The 14,709-nt window shown below is 41.7% G+C and overlaps 1 protein-coding gene across 1 annotated transcript in view; it reads right to left on the minus strand.

Annotated features, from left to right (window-relative positions):
• Positions 1–6,118: 6,118 nt before the first annotated feature.
• The window catches only part of tmem41aa (transmembrane protein 41aa), a 9,680-nt gene continuing 1,089 nt past the window's right edge, over positions 6,119–14,709 (minus strand). The window contains exons 2-5 of the mRNA XM_080752675.1: positions 14,583–14,709; positions 11,032–11,193; positions 9,263–9,401; positions 6,119–7,862 (exon numbers count right to left, since the gene is read on the minus strand). The exon at positions 14,583–14,709 is cut by the window's right edge and continues 24 nt beyond it. Coding sequence (XP_080608801.1) covers positions 7,642–7,862; positions 9,263–9,401; positions 11,032–11,193; positions 14,583–14,709 — 649 coding nt within the window. The 3' untranslated portion in view covers positions 6,119–7,641. The remainder of the gene's footprint in view (positions 7,863–9,262; positions 9,402–11,031; positions 11,194–14,582) is intronic.

A 14,709-nucleotide genomic window follows, 5' to 3' on the forward strand; every position in this document is an offset into this window, starting at 1 on the left:
AAAGTAAAACCGGATTAAGTACAATATTAAGTCGCCCTGCATAACGTTATCTCTTTAGTTGGACTAACATACAGTAGGCCTAACAGACAGATAAAGCAGCTGTATTAACACAAGCGCATTGGAGACATTGCCTTAGATATTTTTGGATTAGAGCGAGAGCGAGTGGTAACGGACACTTTCTCTCACAACAGGTTGTGGTATTCAGATTGCAAGAGTAAAGTATCCTTAGCAGTATTAATGCAAAGTAGAAAGGTATACTGATACATGTTGGAAGTATGTACTGTTATTTTTGTGTTGAAATGACAGTACAACTTGGCGTACTTTTTTAGTGTTTGGTTCATTTCTGAGATTTGACGGGCTGCGTTAAACAGAGTGTCACCTCTAGGCATGGCATATAGACAGTCTCTTTAAAATCACGTATTTGTTCATATTTTAGGCCACTGCAAATGATACAAAACACCGTAAGAAAACATAGTGGATGGTTCTGAGTCCTTACAATTAGCCTGTGTGTGTGCCAACGCAAAGGATAACGTCCCTTTGAAATGTTTCTTACCGTTCATATCTGACGCTCCACTTATCTTTTTTTTTTGCTTTCCTTTCCTTTCATTTCATTTCATTTCTTCACTTTCACTCTGCTATCACTTTCTCTTCTCTCTCATCTGGCATGTTTATTTTTTTTTACATGATAAAATATTTGTTTTCAATAATCATTTCTTTTCTGCAGCCTTTTTGATAACATTGACCTGACTGCTACTTTCAACCACAGAGCTCAACAGAGGTTAAAAAAACAGGGATTTTGTATTTACTAGTAGACTGGTATCAATCTCATACTGTACAGTAGACTGTACTCTACATTCATGCTTGTTGTCCTGTAAAGCTAAAAACAAAACTAAAAAAAAAAACAAATCAAGAGGATGTTTCTAGAATAATTCTCTTTGAATATCTGAGCAAAAACAAATTGGCATTTTAAACAACAAATCAAAAAAAGTAATAAAGGTGCACCTTTGCTTGTCAATGGGGCGACCAGTCATTTGGAATGTGCATCACCACATGTTCAGCCTTATGAGCAAGTCAGGAGGGCCAAATGCAAGCTGAGGGCCCGGGTTAGATTTGGAGTTGGGGGTGGGTGGGGGGCAGGGGGTGGGGTTGGGGGTGCAGTCTTGAGGTGTGTGTGTGGAGTGATAGTGAGGAAGAGGTAGGAGATGGTGGGGAGGCACTGTATGACCTGTGTGCTTACACACATGACCGCAAACTTGTTTGGCTTTAACCCTCCCTTGTCGGGGAGCTTTCTAAAATGGCATGACAGCTGTGAATGTATGATATGCAGCCTTTTAGAAATATCACCCCCTGTCATGTCCAGCAGGCCCGGTCAGCGGCGCATGACAGATTGTTCTCTCTCTCTCTCTCTGTATCTCTTTCCCTTCTTTGATGCAAACGCTTCTCGGCAAACTAACCGGAGGCCCAGAGAGCATGCTGGACATACAGGTTCTGATATCCCTTTGTGCTTTATTTTGGAGACTATGGAAGCTTGTTGCCTTATTTTGTCACCCGTTCAGAGTCAGACGTCACCTTTGGCTCCTTTGCCCTGCGAGCCCATCAGCTTCATCTTCCAGATGCAAGGTTATTGCCAATACGCACAGCTTCCTCCGTGTGTGTATGTGTGTGAGAGTGTGTGTGTGCGCGAGTGAGCGAGCGTGCGTGTATATATATAAAAAGAGAGAGTAATATTTATGAATCTATTTTTTCCTATTTTGTGATGAGAGCTATTGATAAGAAACAAAAGACAAATAAAGTCCTTTTCTTTTTTCCTCAGTGGGACACTGCCATATTGCTTTGAAGGGAAGTGTTTTATTTTCTTGAAAAACTAGACTATGAATAACAATAATATAATAATAAAACCTGAAAAAATAGGAGAACAATAAGTGAACCACCACGCAACTTTGGTCAGGATGTGAACAGTGCGCATGTCAGTATTGTGATCTACCTCAGGCTTCAGGGTACCTCAGTCCAATCTTTCATTTCCCCTTTTTTCCCCCCACATTTTGTATGCCTTGTTAACTGATCGTTTTGAGCGTTTTTAATTTTCTTTTCTCTTTTTTAATAAAAAACAAACAAACAAAAAAAATGAACAAAAGTGACAAGATTTACAGTAATCTCTAAACTCTTCAGGTCCGGCTGACTGGCGACGGCAGAATCATTGGATCTGTAAAACTTTGTAAAGCGTAGTGAAGTCTGTTGGACTGTCTCTGACATGGACACCACTGAACCTCTCTTATCGACACGCCCAATCGGATTTCCAAGTCAAATTCCAATAGAGCTGAAGGAAGAGCAGGATCTATAGGGGTACAATGCCTGCCCGACGTGGTTCTAAATGTGGATGTTGTGTACTGATTTCATCGGCTGAGAAAAAAAGATTTGTTATCCTACAATAGAAAACAGAAAGAAAAAAAAAATTACTTACCAGTTTTCCCAGTTGTACCTCCAGGAATTTTGTTTAAGAACATATTTTTTATAATGACCCAAACCAACCTTACCAGCTCTGTTTGATAACATACTCTGAGGTTAATTTGAAGAAAAAAAAAAAAAAAAAGAAGCTGCAAAAATACACTGACAGGAACATGGTGTAATACCCTAGTCTTCTGTGTAGAATGTAGAACAACTCTAGGCTAGTTGTTGATCTGTCACTGTGTACGACAAGGTAACTGTATACTGTAAACATGTACATGTACAAGTCACACAAATGCATCGTTTTCTGTCTCTCTATAACACTTAAGCCTGAGTTATATTTTGTTCACGCATCATACTTGGTCGCACATAATATGCAGAAAATAGCAGATCTACAAGCTCACAATCCATCACGGTGTGTTGCTTGTGGTGGTGTGAACTTTTTTAGATGTGTTGTTTTTGGAGTGCGATTAAGTATAAACCAGGCTTTGCCAATCTGCACCTGCGTTGTGAGAGATGGTGGGAGACATTTAGAGCGTCTTAGGCTTCATTTCAAAAGAAAGATCTCTAAATGGCTTTGTCATCAATCTTACCATTTTATTTCTGTTGTGCTGTACATTTTTTTTAATTACCTCTCAGAATCCAAGGCTGATTTTAGTTACTAAAACTAAAACCAATGTAGGGCAAGAAAAAATAAAAAAAATAAAGTAAAAAAAGAAAATAAATGAACAATAGTGAAAGATAGTAATTTGTCTTTTGAGTTCTTTAACGGTTAAGAATTGAGTTGAAGAAAATATTTTTTTTTGTGTTTCTGCTCCGTCATCTGAGGAGTTGGAATGTTTTGTCCCAGTGAACACAGACTAGGAGTGATTAAAGATCTCACACAAAGCCTGAGGCCATTTCAGCAAGCCTCCCCACAACCAGTGCAGTACTGTACCTCATACTGAACAGAACTACGATACCTACAATACCTTATGACTTCATTTGTACTTCATTGAATGGCTGCATCGCCCTCCGAAAGTAACAGATTTCCACCTGGAAAGTGTTTTTCAGTCCAACATCTGTTCTTTTTGGTGAGGGATGCGGTCGTATGACCGTTTTTTAGCGAAGCATAAATTAAGCTTCACAGTGGCGCTACTCACGCTCATGACTCACTAGCACTAGATGTTGTATTTTGTTGCTCACACTTTGTAAAGGTTTGTTTGACTGTAACATAAGTAATTCAAGGATGCAGGTTTTAAAGGCCCTGAACACTGGTGCAGGGGTTTTCAGTTTCTCACTTGCTGGTTACACCTCTAGTCACGTTGAAGCTGGGTGGAGCTATGCTGACAGTATTTTTAATGTCAGAAAATCCTAGGGCCAGTAAGGATGATAAAAAGGTCATTTGGCCAGCCCTTTGAGGTACAACAAACTAACAGGTGTGTGGGGAGCTGTCTGAGAAGCCAGTCAGACTATCTGAAACACCTGTATGAGTGTCAAGGGCCTTTAACTCATAGATGGGTTTGGGATTTTCAAGTCCTCTTTGTGTGGAGGATTGATTCTATGACTCTTCAAAACGGTTTCACTCGTGTGTTTGTGTTCTAATGTCTAGGTAAAGGCTCGGGTGGCAAGGATTCCCTCTAGATGGAGATATCTGTTTTCATTGCAGTGTGGTGAGCCCAGTCTGGTCAGTGGCTGGCTGCCAGTTGGCAGACTGTAGAGGAAGTTACATTGTAGGGATATTTGCAACCGACAGGATTTTGAGGTGGAACTTTACAATATGATAGTGGAATTTTCATTTATTTTTCTAGACATTGGTATTTCTAAGTTTTTGTGAGGCGTGCTAGACATTAATAATAAATACCAGATAACATGTCACTGGGCAAGTACAGTGTTGTTTTTTGTCATATCACATGGTGGTTAGTTAGTTTTTCCTGTCTTCTGGTTATCTAGTTCTCTTGTCATCTGCACTTATCTACTATAGCCTGGAGAAGTAGTTGGGATTATTTGCGTTTTATATTCATTCCTTTTAGATCACCAGATCTAGCTATTAAAATTGTGGTGAAATCATAGCTTGCATTCTGTACAGATGCGGGAAACGAGTGGTACAAAAAAGTAGCTGATGTTAGAATGGAGGGTTCCAAGAGTGTCCTGGTCTCATGCAGATACAAGTTTTGTGTGTTTTTTCTGTCTTTGGCAGTGAATAGAACAGAGGGGCATTCAACACCAACTTAAATGATTTTGCCATGGTGTAGCCGAGGAATGGTACAGTGATACAGTACATTCTACAGTCATAATATGCAGAACCACACCAGTGTTCTTGTCCCTATCTTGTCGAGTGAGAAAATGCAAAGGATTGCATGAGAACTGTAATAGTTTATCCAGGATGTACTAGGCTACATTTCCTATACAGTCCTACACTTACAGTAGTAGTTTTTGATGGATCCATTTCTGAACTTCATTTCACATTGGGAGATTTTTCTTTAGTGGGTCGAACACCCCTCAGTCTCACATTTCCCATGAACCAGCAGGTCTGATACGCATCTGGGTGATTGGCGAAATGTGTACTGGACAGAGATCCATGTACAGTACATCTCAATGGATCCATGTCTATCTGGTAACAGCTATGCTGTCGTTTTGAGTTGTGAGTGAACTGTATTGCTGACCAACCTGGATCTGAGCAATAAAGAGTATTTCAAAGAACGTGCTTACTGCTCTGGACTTTTCCTTGTTTCTTCCTCTCTTTTTTTCAAAGCTGCTTTCACCTTTTAAATAAAAGCAACAGATAGAGCGATGTATGATCAAATGTTTTTTAATTTACATAAAATGTCAAAGCCAAACTCGTAATTTACATTAACTCAGTGAATGCCACCCTTTATTCAAAATCTACAAAACTGGTGCCAGCCATTTTGCTTAATTTTGCCTTTTTATGGGGGCCAAAATCATATTTTGTACTTAAATTACATATATAAATCTATGCTTCTATCGAAAGCCACACTACCCCTCTTACAAAGGAAAACATGTATATTTATATATATATATCCTATCATTAGATTTGGGCTTCAATAGAACATGTGTAAGATGTCTTGATCATCATCATATGTGTGTGCTGTGATGGGCCCTGTATGCAATCTGGAGTGCAATACCATTTGAAAACCACCAGAGGGTGGTCTCCTACTATCTGATCAACTAACAGAAGAAGGAAGAAGACGTCCATGTTTTTTTTGGTTTGGGCCTGTTGTTTACATTTTGGCCAGGCCTTTTAGCTAGCATGCTAACACACTTCGGAACCCTGGCGATCGCGATCAAGGATAGGTAGAGAAGAATGGATGGCACCGCTGGAATCCTGAGAATTTTCTGCGTTTTTTGAGTACTTATAGTTCGTCAGGGATGCACGGGAAAGTGTATAAACGAACGTTTTAGATAACATTTAAACGGCCGGAACCAATCTTCGGCTATACCGATTTTCCGCCGGACTGTGTTACACTGGTGCTACAGTCAAATCGGCCGTATCGCTCAGGTCACGGAGGCATATGGCCAACTTCTAGAGCGATTTTTTTGAAATTACAATTATGAAAAAATGATAAAACTTTTGATTAATTAAAAAGACGTAAAAGACGTTTATGGCACCGAGGTCCAAAGACGTATAAGACGTTTATGGCGTTCAGTGAGTTAAAAGGAGGATTGACAAAAGACCACTGCCATTCAATCAGTTTATCAATACTCACATGACAAACATACACACCATACAACATGACAAACTGGATAAAAACATACTGATCATGGATTCACAAAGAGTGTAAACACTGCTGGACCATTTTAGACATAAGGATTGAAAGAAAATAAATGCAAATATGGGCTTTCAAGTAATTAAGAGAGACATTGAAGGCATTATGCAATAGGCCTAAGACAGTCCAGATAAGCTATAGACCTTTTTCCAGAGCGCTACCGTGTTATGGTTGCCGCTCTGAGAAATCAGTCTGTAGCAACCGAATTTAATCAATATAAATGTGGAATTGCAGAAACATGATTAATTGCAACAATCGTTGATACTGCAAGAAGATGTACAGTATTACATGTAGAGCTGGATGATATGGGCAGAGTAAAATATCAATATTTTTGACCAAACACAGTACTTTGTAATTAGCACTTTGAGATTTGTTTCAAATGTAAAGTGCAATACAAATAAAATTTAATTATTATTATAAGTAGTACTTGGATATCAATATTGTGGAGATATTTTGGGGATGACTGTGTGCTTTCGCAGAGATTTTTGATAAAGTTGGTAAAGGCAAATATTAGAACAGCTAGAACAGTCAGGTACATTCAGAAGATTACATCACTTTACTTGAATGCAGTAAAGACAACACTTACACCATATTACACAAAATCCATAATATCCATAATCCGTAATAAATCGTCTGGGATTTTGGATATCGTAATATTGTGATATCATCATGATAATACGATATCCAAAATCCGAGTGGACATCTAGTCTCACGTCACAATATCGATATACGTAATATCGATGTATTTCCTAGCCCTAAAGCAAACAAACGGCATGCAATTCAGAAAAAATCATGATAAAATAACTTTGACAAAATACAAACCACTGTATTATCTGAACTGTATAATCCACAAGTAGAGGTAGAGGTTTTAAATAAACATCCAATTTGCATGACCCTTCCCAAGGCACTTTAACATCTAACCCCAATAATTAAAGCAAAATTTCAAAAATATAAATGGCCCTTCACATTATAGCAAGAACATATTGCACAAGTGTGACAGAAATGACAAACTTGTGACATTTCTCATCATATAGATTCCTTTAAAATACATACAGCATATGCCATGTGCTCACACAGATGCTGTGATGAAGAAACACAAGCATTAGATAACACACAAGACTCAGCTCTCTCATCCAATGTCATCCAAAATTTCTAGGAACTACAATCACTTTTACAAACCCTAACATTGTCATTCCTACATTGTCCCAGAAATAGCAAAGTACGACGGATTAAAAAAATTATCCCATTGGTCACTGGCTTTGGATTTCAGTGTTCATGACACTATCAAGTACCAGGTCAGTGTTTTTTCTCACCGATTCATTCTGAACATTTTCTTTTCTTTAAAAGCACACACACTGTCTGCCACACATGTCTCTGACATACAGACAGCAAACAAAGTCCCAGGTGACACGTTCCATTCCAGGCAGACTTATCGAACCTTCTTATCTGTGATAAGTGCATTCTTCTCAGGCACATCCAGCTTGAGTCTGCTCTGGCTGTAATGACGGACGAGGGCTCCAGGGAGCAGAGCCACACAGGCGATGGCCAGTAGCTGGAGCAGTCGATCCCAGGAAAACAGATCATCCAGTGATGATACCTCGGACAGCATGGCTCCCGTCTGGACACAGATGAAGTTGTATGGCAGGAGACCTATGGAAGCAGACGAGGGGAAAGGACGCAAGACCCACGTGAGACATTAGCTGCGTCTCAAGTCCTTAAATCAAATCCTATTTCCTATTTCCTTGCTTGTATATTAGTCCCTCCCATTGAGGCAATAGAGAAGAGGAGACGTCCCATTTCTGATGACAACATCACAGGTGATAGGCCAACTCCCTTGCAGGGGCGTTCTATTGTTAGTGGACGGGACTAACATAGAAGGAAATAGGAAAGAAGTGTACGAAATAGTATATAATTTAAGGACATGAGACGCAGCCATTATAAAACACTTTTTTTAACCCCTATAAGCTCAGAGTAGTAATTATTGCACTCTGCGCAGGTACTGCGTTCAGCGTATCTGTCGCGTATCTGTGTGAGGCCAATCAGGGACCAGCATTCCTGGTGACGTCACCATCAACAAGTGCGACCTGAGACAAGAAGGCCATACATGGCCACGAGTGCACAAGGCGCAAGTAGGCACCTCAACATAGTGCAGTCGATTTTATTATTATTACTTTTTTTTTAAGATTTTTTTTTATGGGGAGTGACAAGCGGCAAAGGTCGTCCGGATAGGGAATCGAACCGGTGACGCCGTCAGGCATCAATGCCTATGTGGTATGCACCTAGACCAGTAGGCCAGCGAGCGCCCCATTGCAGTCTAGTTTTAACCCTATTTTTAAATGCCAATTAATTCCTCCCCACACACTTCTGTGTTGCCACTGCAGACTTTTTTTGTTTTTTGCTGATGAAGTATAGTTTTAGATTGCGACGAAGGCGCGCTGTCTCAAGCGAACTTGAGCCACACGAGGCCCCGCCGAGTGAGTAGCCAGGCAGAGCGTTGTGAAGTTCGTTTTGAGCCAACTCAGCACCGTTTGAGTTGCATCCTAATAGGGACAGAATAGTAAATATTGTTGTGGGGGGTCTGGGGACTGCTTTTGCCCCAACTGCCAGCCTTATGAGTATGTGCACAGACATACAGCCCTCCCCTGAACACAGCCATCTGTGATCGTATAGACGCTTTGCCAACCTGGATGCACCCTGGTGAATTTTAGCCCCTACACTCTACTGTGTTGGACAGGTACTTTTACCCCTGTGCCACCACCTGAGCGCCCTTAAAATACTGTTTTAAAGGCATATCTGCTCCACAAGAGAGAACAGTGGAGAGAGACAAGGAAGAGAGACGGAGAACAAGGCTATAATTCAGTTCGTGAGTGGGAATCACAATGCCAAAGTCACACAATTAGGTGGTATGTGTGTATAATAACTGGTAAAGTCATCAGGCTGCCCCACTGTGAGACATGTTGTTTATGGATGTTGATAAATGTTCACAGCTTGTAGCAGAAGGGAGACACACTAGTCCACCTGTGTATTGTACTGTACTTAAGAATACTTACCAATGAACACTGAGCAGAAGAAGAAGGTGATTGGGATGTTGACGATGGGGGCGGACATGTTTAAGAACCAGTTAGGGGTCATGGGAAAGAATCTCAGGAAAAGTAGGAAGAAGAACAGACAGTCCTTGTTCTCCTCCACCTAGAAATTAAACATATGTGAGGTTCAATATTTCAGTTGAAGCATGGAAACAGGAAGTATACACCGCTTTTACAAAAATCTCTTAACCCATTCAGGCCGGGTACACATTTTAGTGTATGGGAGGGGCTTACAGTACATGTACAGTATGTATCAACATATTTGTTTTTGTAGGCTAATTTCTGATTTGGGCCTAACTATAGGTTAGGCCTAAATGGCTAGCCTTATTACGACTGAGAAATCTTTTCTGAGTTGTTAGGTGTAAGGCTAGCTTAATGACTTTGATACGATTTTGGATTTCTTAAAGACTACCCTCTCACACTATAAGATTTGAAAAAGACTTTCCAAAAACGTTATAATGATTTTTCAAAGATTTCAGTTGCTAGATGTGAGATGCCTCTAAAGATTTTCTAAAGACTGGTTCAAGATTCCCTTTTATTTGCTGAAATAGGCCTATTATAGCCTTGTGTTCCTATGATTCCCCTGACTAGCACAGAGTGGTGTAAAGCCCTCTCTTCTCTCGTTCTCTCCTCTCAGTCTAGCCGGCGCAGATTGATCCTATCAACGTATTATCAACTTCGAATGTTTGGAATAATGTACCATTATGATACGTGGTGAAATAACTAATAAAGGGCTGTCGTAGCCGTACCAACAGCTACTAGTGGCGACCAGGCTGGCAGCTCAGCGTCTTGGGGAATGAATGGCTTTTGGCTCAAAGCGTTCTGTTTTGGTTGTTACGTCATTGTACTAATTCAGACTCATCCCCGATTTGCGAAAATATCAAACCAGTTTGATATTCTCGTGACAGAATCGGGGTCTCATGTCGGGGTAAAAATCGAGTCAGACCACTACCTCACACTTAACGATTGAGTAACGACCAAATCACGGGAGCGCGCCGCGACTCGTCTTGATTTTATTTACGACTGAGAAATCTTTTCAAAGTTGTTACATGTAAGAGGGCCTTTAGGTAATGTGACATTGTGTCTGGGTAGCTCAGTCGGTAGAGCACTCGCCTTTCAACCACAAGGTCATAAAGATGTGCCGTTTCAACTCCTCGGTATTTACCGCACTGCTCTTTTCCTGAAATGTTCCTGCAAATGCATCGTTTCCACAGGTTTCTTTCCCTGTTTTGCCTTTCTATTTTCTATGGAGAATGGAGCGTATTTTTGCAGAAACTCGGCACAAAATGGCACTCCATTCCCATTGAAAAGCAGAATCCACCTTAAAAGGTTGATTTAAACTTCGAAGACAGCAAAGGTCATAAAAATAGAAGAAATAGCTGATCTACAAGCTCAATATTCTGCAAATCCCCACAACTTGGGTGAAGTTGTGCGGTAAGTACTGGGAGCTGATGGTAGGTCTCCCAGGGGTCTAGCGCATTGTGAAACGGGGATAGACTCCCACACCCTGACAATAAGCCTCTCTGACCTACTTAATGTCACAATAGTTGTCTAGGTAAAACAATCTTAGCCTCCATCCAGAGGTAATAACCAAGTTGTGACGCAACCGCATCGCACCCAGTGGGAAGAAAACAGGTTCCTGTAGTGTGTGATGCACAATTATGCATGTTTGAGATTTTAGAGAAGAGAATACGTTAACTATTCCCCATGTGTATATGGTAAGATAACCCTACCTTCCTCTGTAGCATGGAGACCTTATTGGGGAAGAAGTTGACGATGTACCGTTTTCCAAAAGCTTGGGACAGGAGGTAACACATGGTGGAACCCACAGTGGTAAGGACACAGGCAAGCAGCAGCCCTTGATACGATCCAAATATAGCCCCAGCTAGAATGTTCTGAGCAATAACATGACAGGAGAGAATACAGGTGAGTGTAGATTACAATGTATTTCCATGTGTTGACAGCTGACACACTGTCATTCTGTATCAATCAATGGGTGGCATTTGCATCCCATCCCATCCTTGTCGCCAAAAATATGTGGTAACTTCACTCCAAGAAAGGAACACACTCACGCTTTAGTGTCTGTAGACATGTTTCCATAAGCTTATTCGAAAATAGGAAGCGAATTATTAGAAATTCGCATTAAGACAAAGCGAATTTTGCCTGTTTCCATTTGCGGGTGTCATTCGAATTAGCGACGGTCGCATGAGTTGATCAGGCTGATTTTTTCAGACCGAACTGAGACGTGAGCACTGCACGACTGCTGTGACTCGATCGCTGGACAGTGCACACTCATCCTGCAAGTTTCAGCGTCCTCTGGAAGGTGGCCGATCTGCAAGCTCACAACGCAGCGCAGAGACGGGGATGCAAGCTGCTGTGAGCTTGTAGATCGGCCACTTTTGGCATGCGGGTTGGCCACGGGTTAAGGCCCATTCCCACTGGGCCAGATAACAGATAAAAAAATCTCTTTCTCCAGATATTTTTCCATTCAAAGTGGATGGTAGATACAGATAAAACAAATATTTGCCACAGATAAAAGTATCTGTGGCAAATATCTGTGGTATATATTTTTTTTATCTGTACCTACCATCCACTTTGAATGGAAAAATATCTGGAGAAAGAGATTTTTTTATCTGTTATCTGGCCCAGTGGGAATGGGCCTTTAGCCACGGATGGCTTGACTCCGGGAGGTGAGAACAGGAGGAATTTACACACGGTCCGTGTCACTCCTTGTGTGTAACAAACAACCAGTTTGTTTTGTGGGCTAACGCTATACAATGGACGTTAAGCGGAAGGGTAAAGTGTTAAGTTGGAGGACGATATGGACCCAGAACGTCATAATTTATTTGCATTTATTGTCTGTTTCCATACAAATATTTAAGCGCAAAAGGCTTAATGCGCATTAAGAGGCTTTATGGAAACGCCACTTGTGACTTTTTATCTCAAGACTTGCAAGTGACAATGTTATATACAGATCACTGTGGGATTTAGAACGCTAATGTCGGCTACTTTTTCTATCTGCCGGTGAAACCAGTAGTGAACCCTTATAACCCCAAACCTGGGAGACTGGTGTTCAAGGTCACCCGCTCCATCTACAGGCAATAATAATACCAGTAAGACACTTAGCTTTTTATGTCTCCAAACATGGGCATAAAAGGGATTCTGGGCAATACCCATATATGGACTTTTACATATATGGAGATCTAGGTGATGGTAGTAGTCAGCTCCACATAGGGATCTCCATATATGGGCATAAAAGGGATTTGGTTCCCCTGGCATCACAGGGATCTCCGTATATGGGCATAAAAGGGATTTGGTTTTCCTGACATCACAGTGATGTCAGAGCGTGATGTCAGAGTGTGAGAGTCAAACAACTAAAAAGAAAAGCATTACCCATACAGTCACGGACAAGATGTGACGTTCTGATACTAATACTGTACTTTACGTTAAACCTGGACAAATGATAAGCGACCAGCCAAAAGTTTGTTTTACCAATTATTACACTCTATGTGAACATTTACATCAACAAATCCCAAGTACTGGTTTTTAGGGGTGCTGAGTGTGGCGCAGCAGCGTGTCATGCATTTTCTGCAGGGCCTTGTCAATGGCTTTGTGTTCTTGCTGCTTTTTGTTGTTGTTGATCCTCTGGAAGCGCGCCCACTCGTTTGCGTGCAAATCAGCTGGATAGAGGCACAAGCCTTGCAGGGAGGTAACTCTGGAACAGCCAACGTAAGTGATACCCAAGGAGTGCTCAGAGGTTCCGATGTCAAGGCGCACTTTGTCGCAAGTCCAACCTTGGCTCTTGTGAATGGTGACAGCGAAGGCCAGAGAAAGAGGGATTTGGGTGCGTGTGCAGACGTCGGCTGCCTTCATCCACCTGTAAGTGTGCGGCGGAATTGGCACAGTGCGCGCATGATGCGGGTGGAAGCTTGGCCCTTTGTAGATGTCGAATTGAACGAAGACAGCAAGTGGCAGGGCAGGTGGCGGTTGGCCATTGGGGTTGTATAGGATTCCTAGGACTGTTCCTAAGGCCCCGTTGGTCAAGCCAGCTTCGATCCAAAGGTTTTGGCGCAGCATGACGCGTGCGCCCTGTGCAACGTGCAACAAGGGGGGTAGGCCTCCAGCATCATCAACAGTGACAGAGGAGGATCCAGGCCCTGCGTTGACAGCGTAGAGCTTGGCTTTTGCTGTGGGCAATCTTTGAAGGGATATTCCACTTTCAAAAAAACTTTTTGTCATTGTACGGTCTAATCAGGCTTGTATGAACACCCTGAACAGTTTTTAATTTTCTTCATTCAGTATTTAGATATTTGATGTAAATGTTATCTGGCCCTCCGGCAGACCCAGGCCCTCTCCCCACACACACTCATTGTAACTTCAAACTCCATTTTAACCATGATAGATTCATTAAAAACACCCTTATGTCTCCATATATGGAGATATGATGACATCACACAGTCCTCAGCCGATGATGTGGCGTGATGTCATACAATACACAAACGAGCCCTACAGTATAAAGGGGCAATTCTTGCCAGGAAAGAAGCATTTCTTCGACTCAGACCTTATCGCCAGGGTTGGCTTATAGCAGCTGTCGGTAGGACCATATATGGATTCTGTTAGTGTGGATCTCCTAACAGGGCATCATCTGGGATACAATCCCTTTTATGCCCATATATGGAGATCCCTAACATAATCCCTTTCATGCCCATATATGGAGATCCCTAACAGAATCCCTTTTATGCCCATATATGGAGATCCCTAACAGCATCCCTTTTATGCCCATATATGGAGATCACTAACAGCTAACAGAATCCCTTTTATGCCCATATATGGAGATCCCTAACAGAATCCCTTTTATGCCCATATATGGAGATCCCTAACAAAATCCCTTTTATGCCCATATATGGAGATCCCTAACAGAATCCCTTTTATGCCCATATATGGAGATCCCTAACAGAATCCCTTTTATGCCCAGTTGGTTGCTAGGGTAAAAAAAACATGGTTGCTATGGTAAACAGTTGGTTGCTAGGGTAAACAGTTGGTTGCTAGGGTAAAACCATGGTTGCTAACGTACACTAACAGACCAGCAACAACAGACTGTTGCCACAGCAACGTACACAAAGGTTTGTGTACACATGTGGTGTGATGTCATACTGAAGATATATGACATCACACCGTACACAAACAAAGGTGTGACGTGTGACGGACAGACGGCCGGTGGAGGTTTTCATAGTAAACTGCTCCCTGACGGTCGCAATAAAGATGACAAAGACGTCTTTCTTACTAGCAGAGAGGAACCGGGTATGGCAAAAGACTGCTTGTAGAGATAGGCGCTGCAGAAGAGGAGCAGGACATATCCACTGTGTTCTGTCTTGTAGAACTGCAGCTGGTCTGCCAACTCCCTCAGCTCC

Source organism: Nannobrachium achirus (assembly GCF_963921795.1).
Source record: "Nannobrachium achirus genome assembly, chromosome: 22".
NCBI classification, from domain to species: Eukaryota; Metazoa; Chordata; class Actinopteri; order Myctophiformes; family Myctophidae; genus Nannobrachium; species Nannobrachium achirus.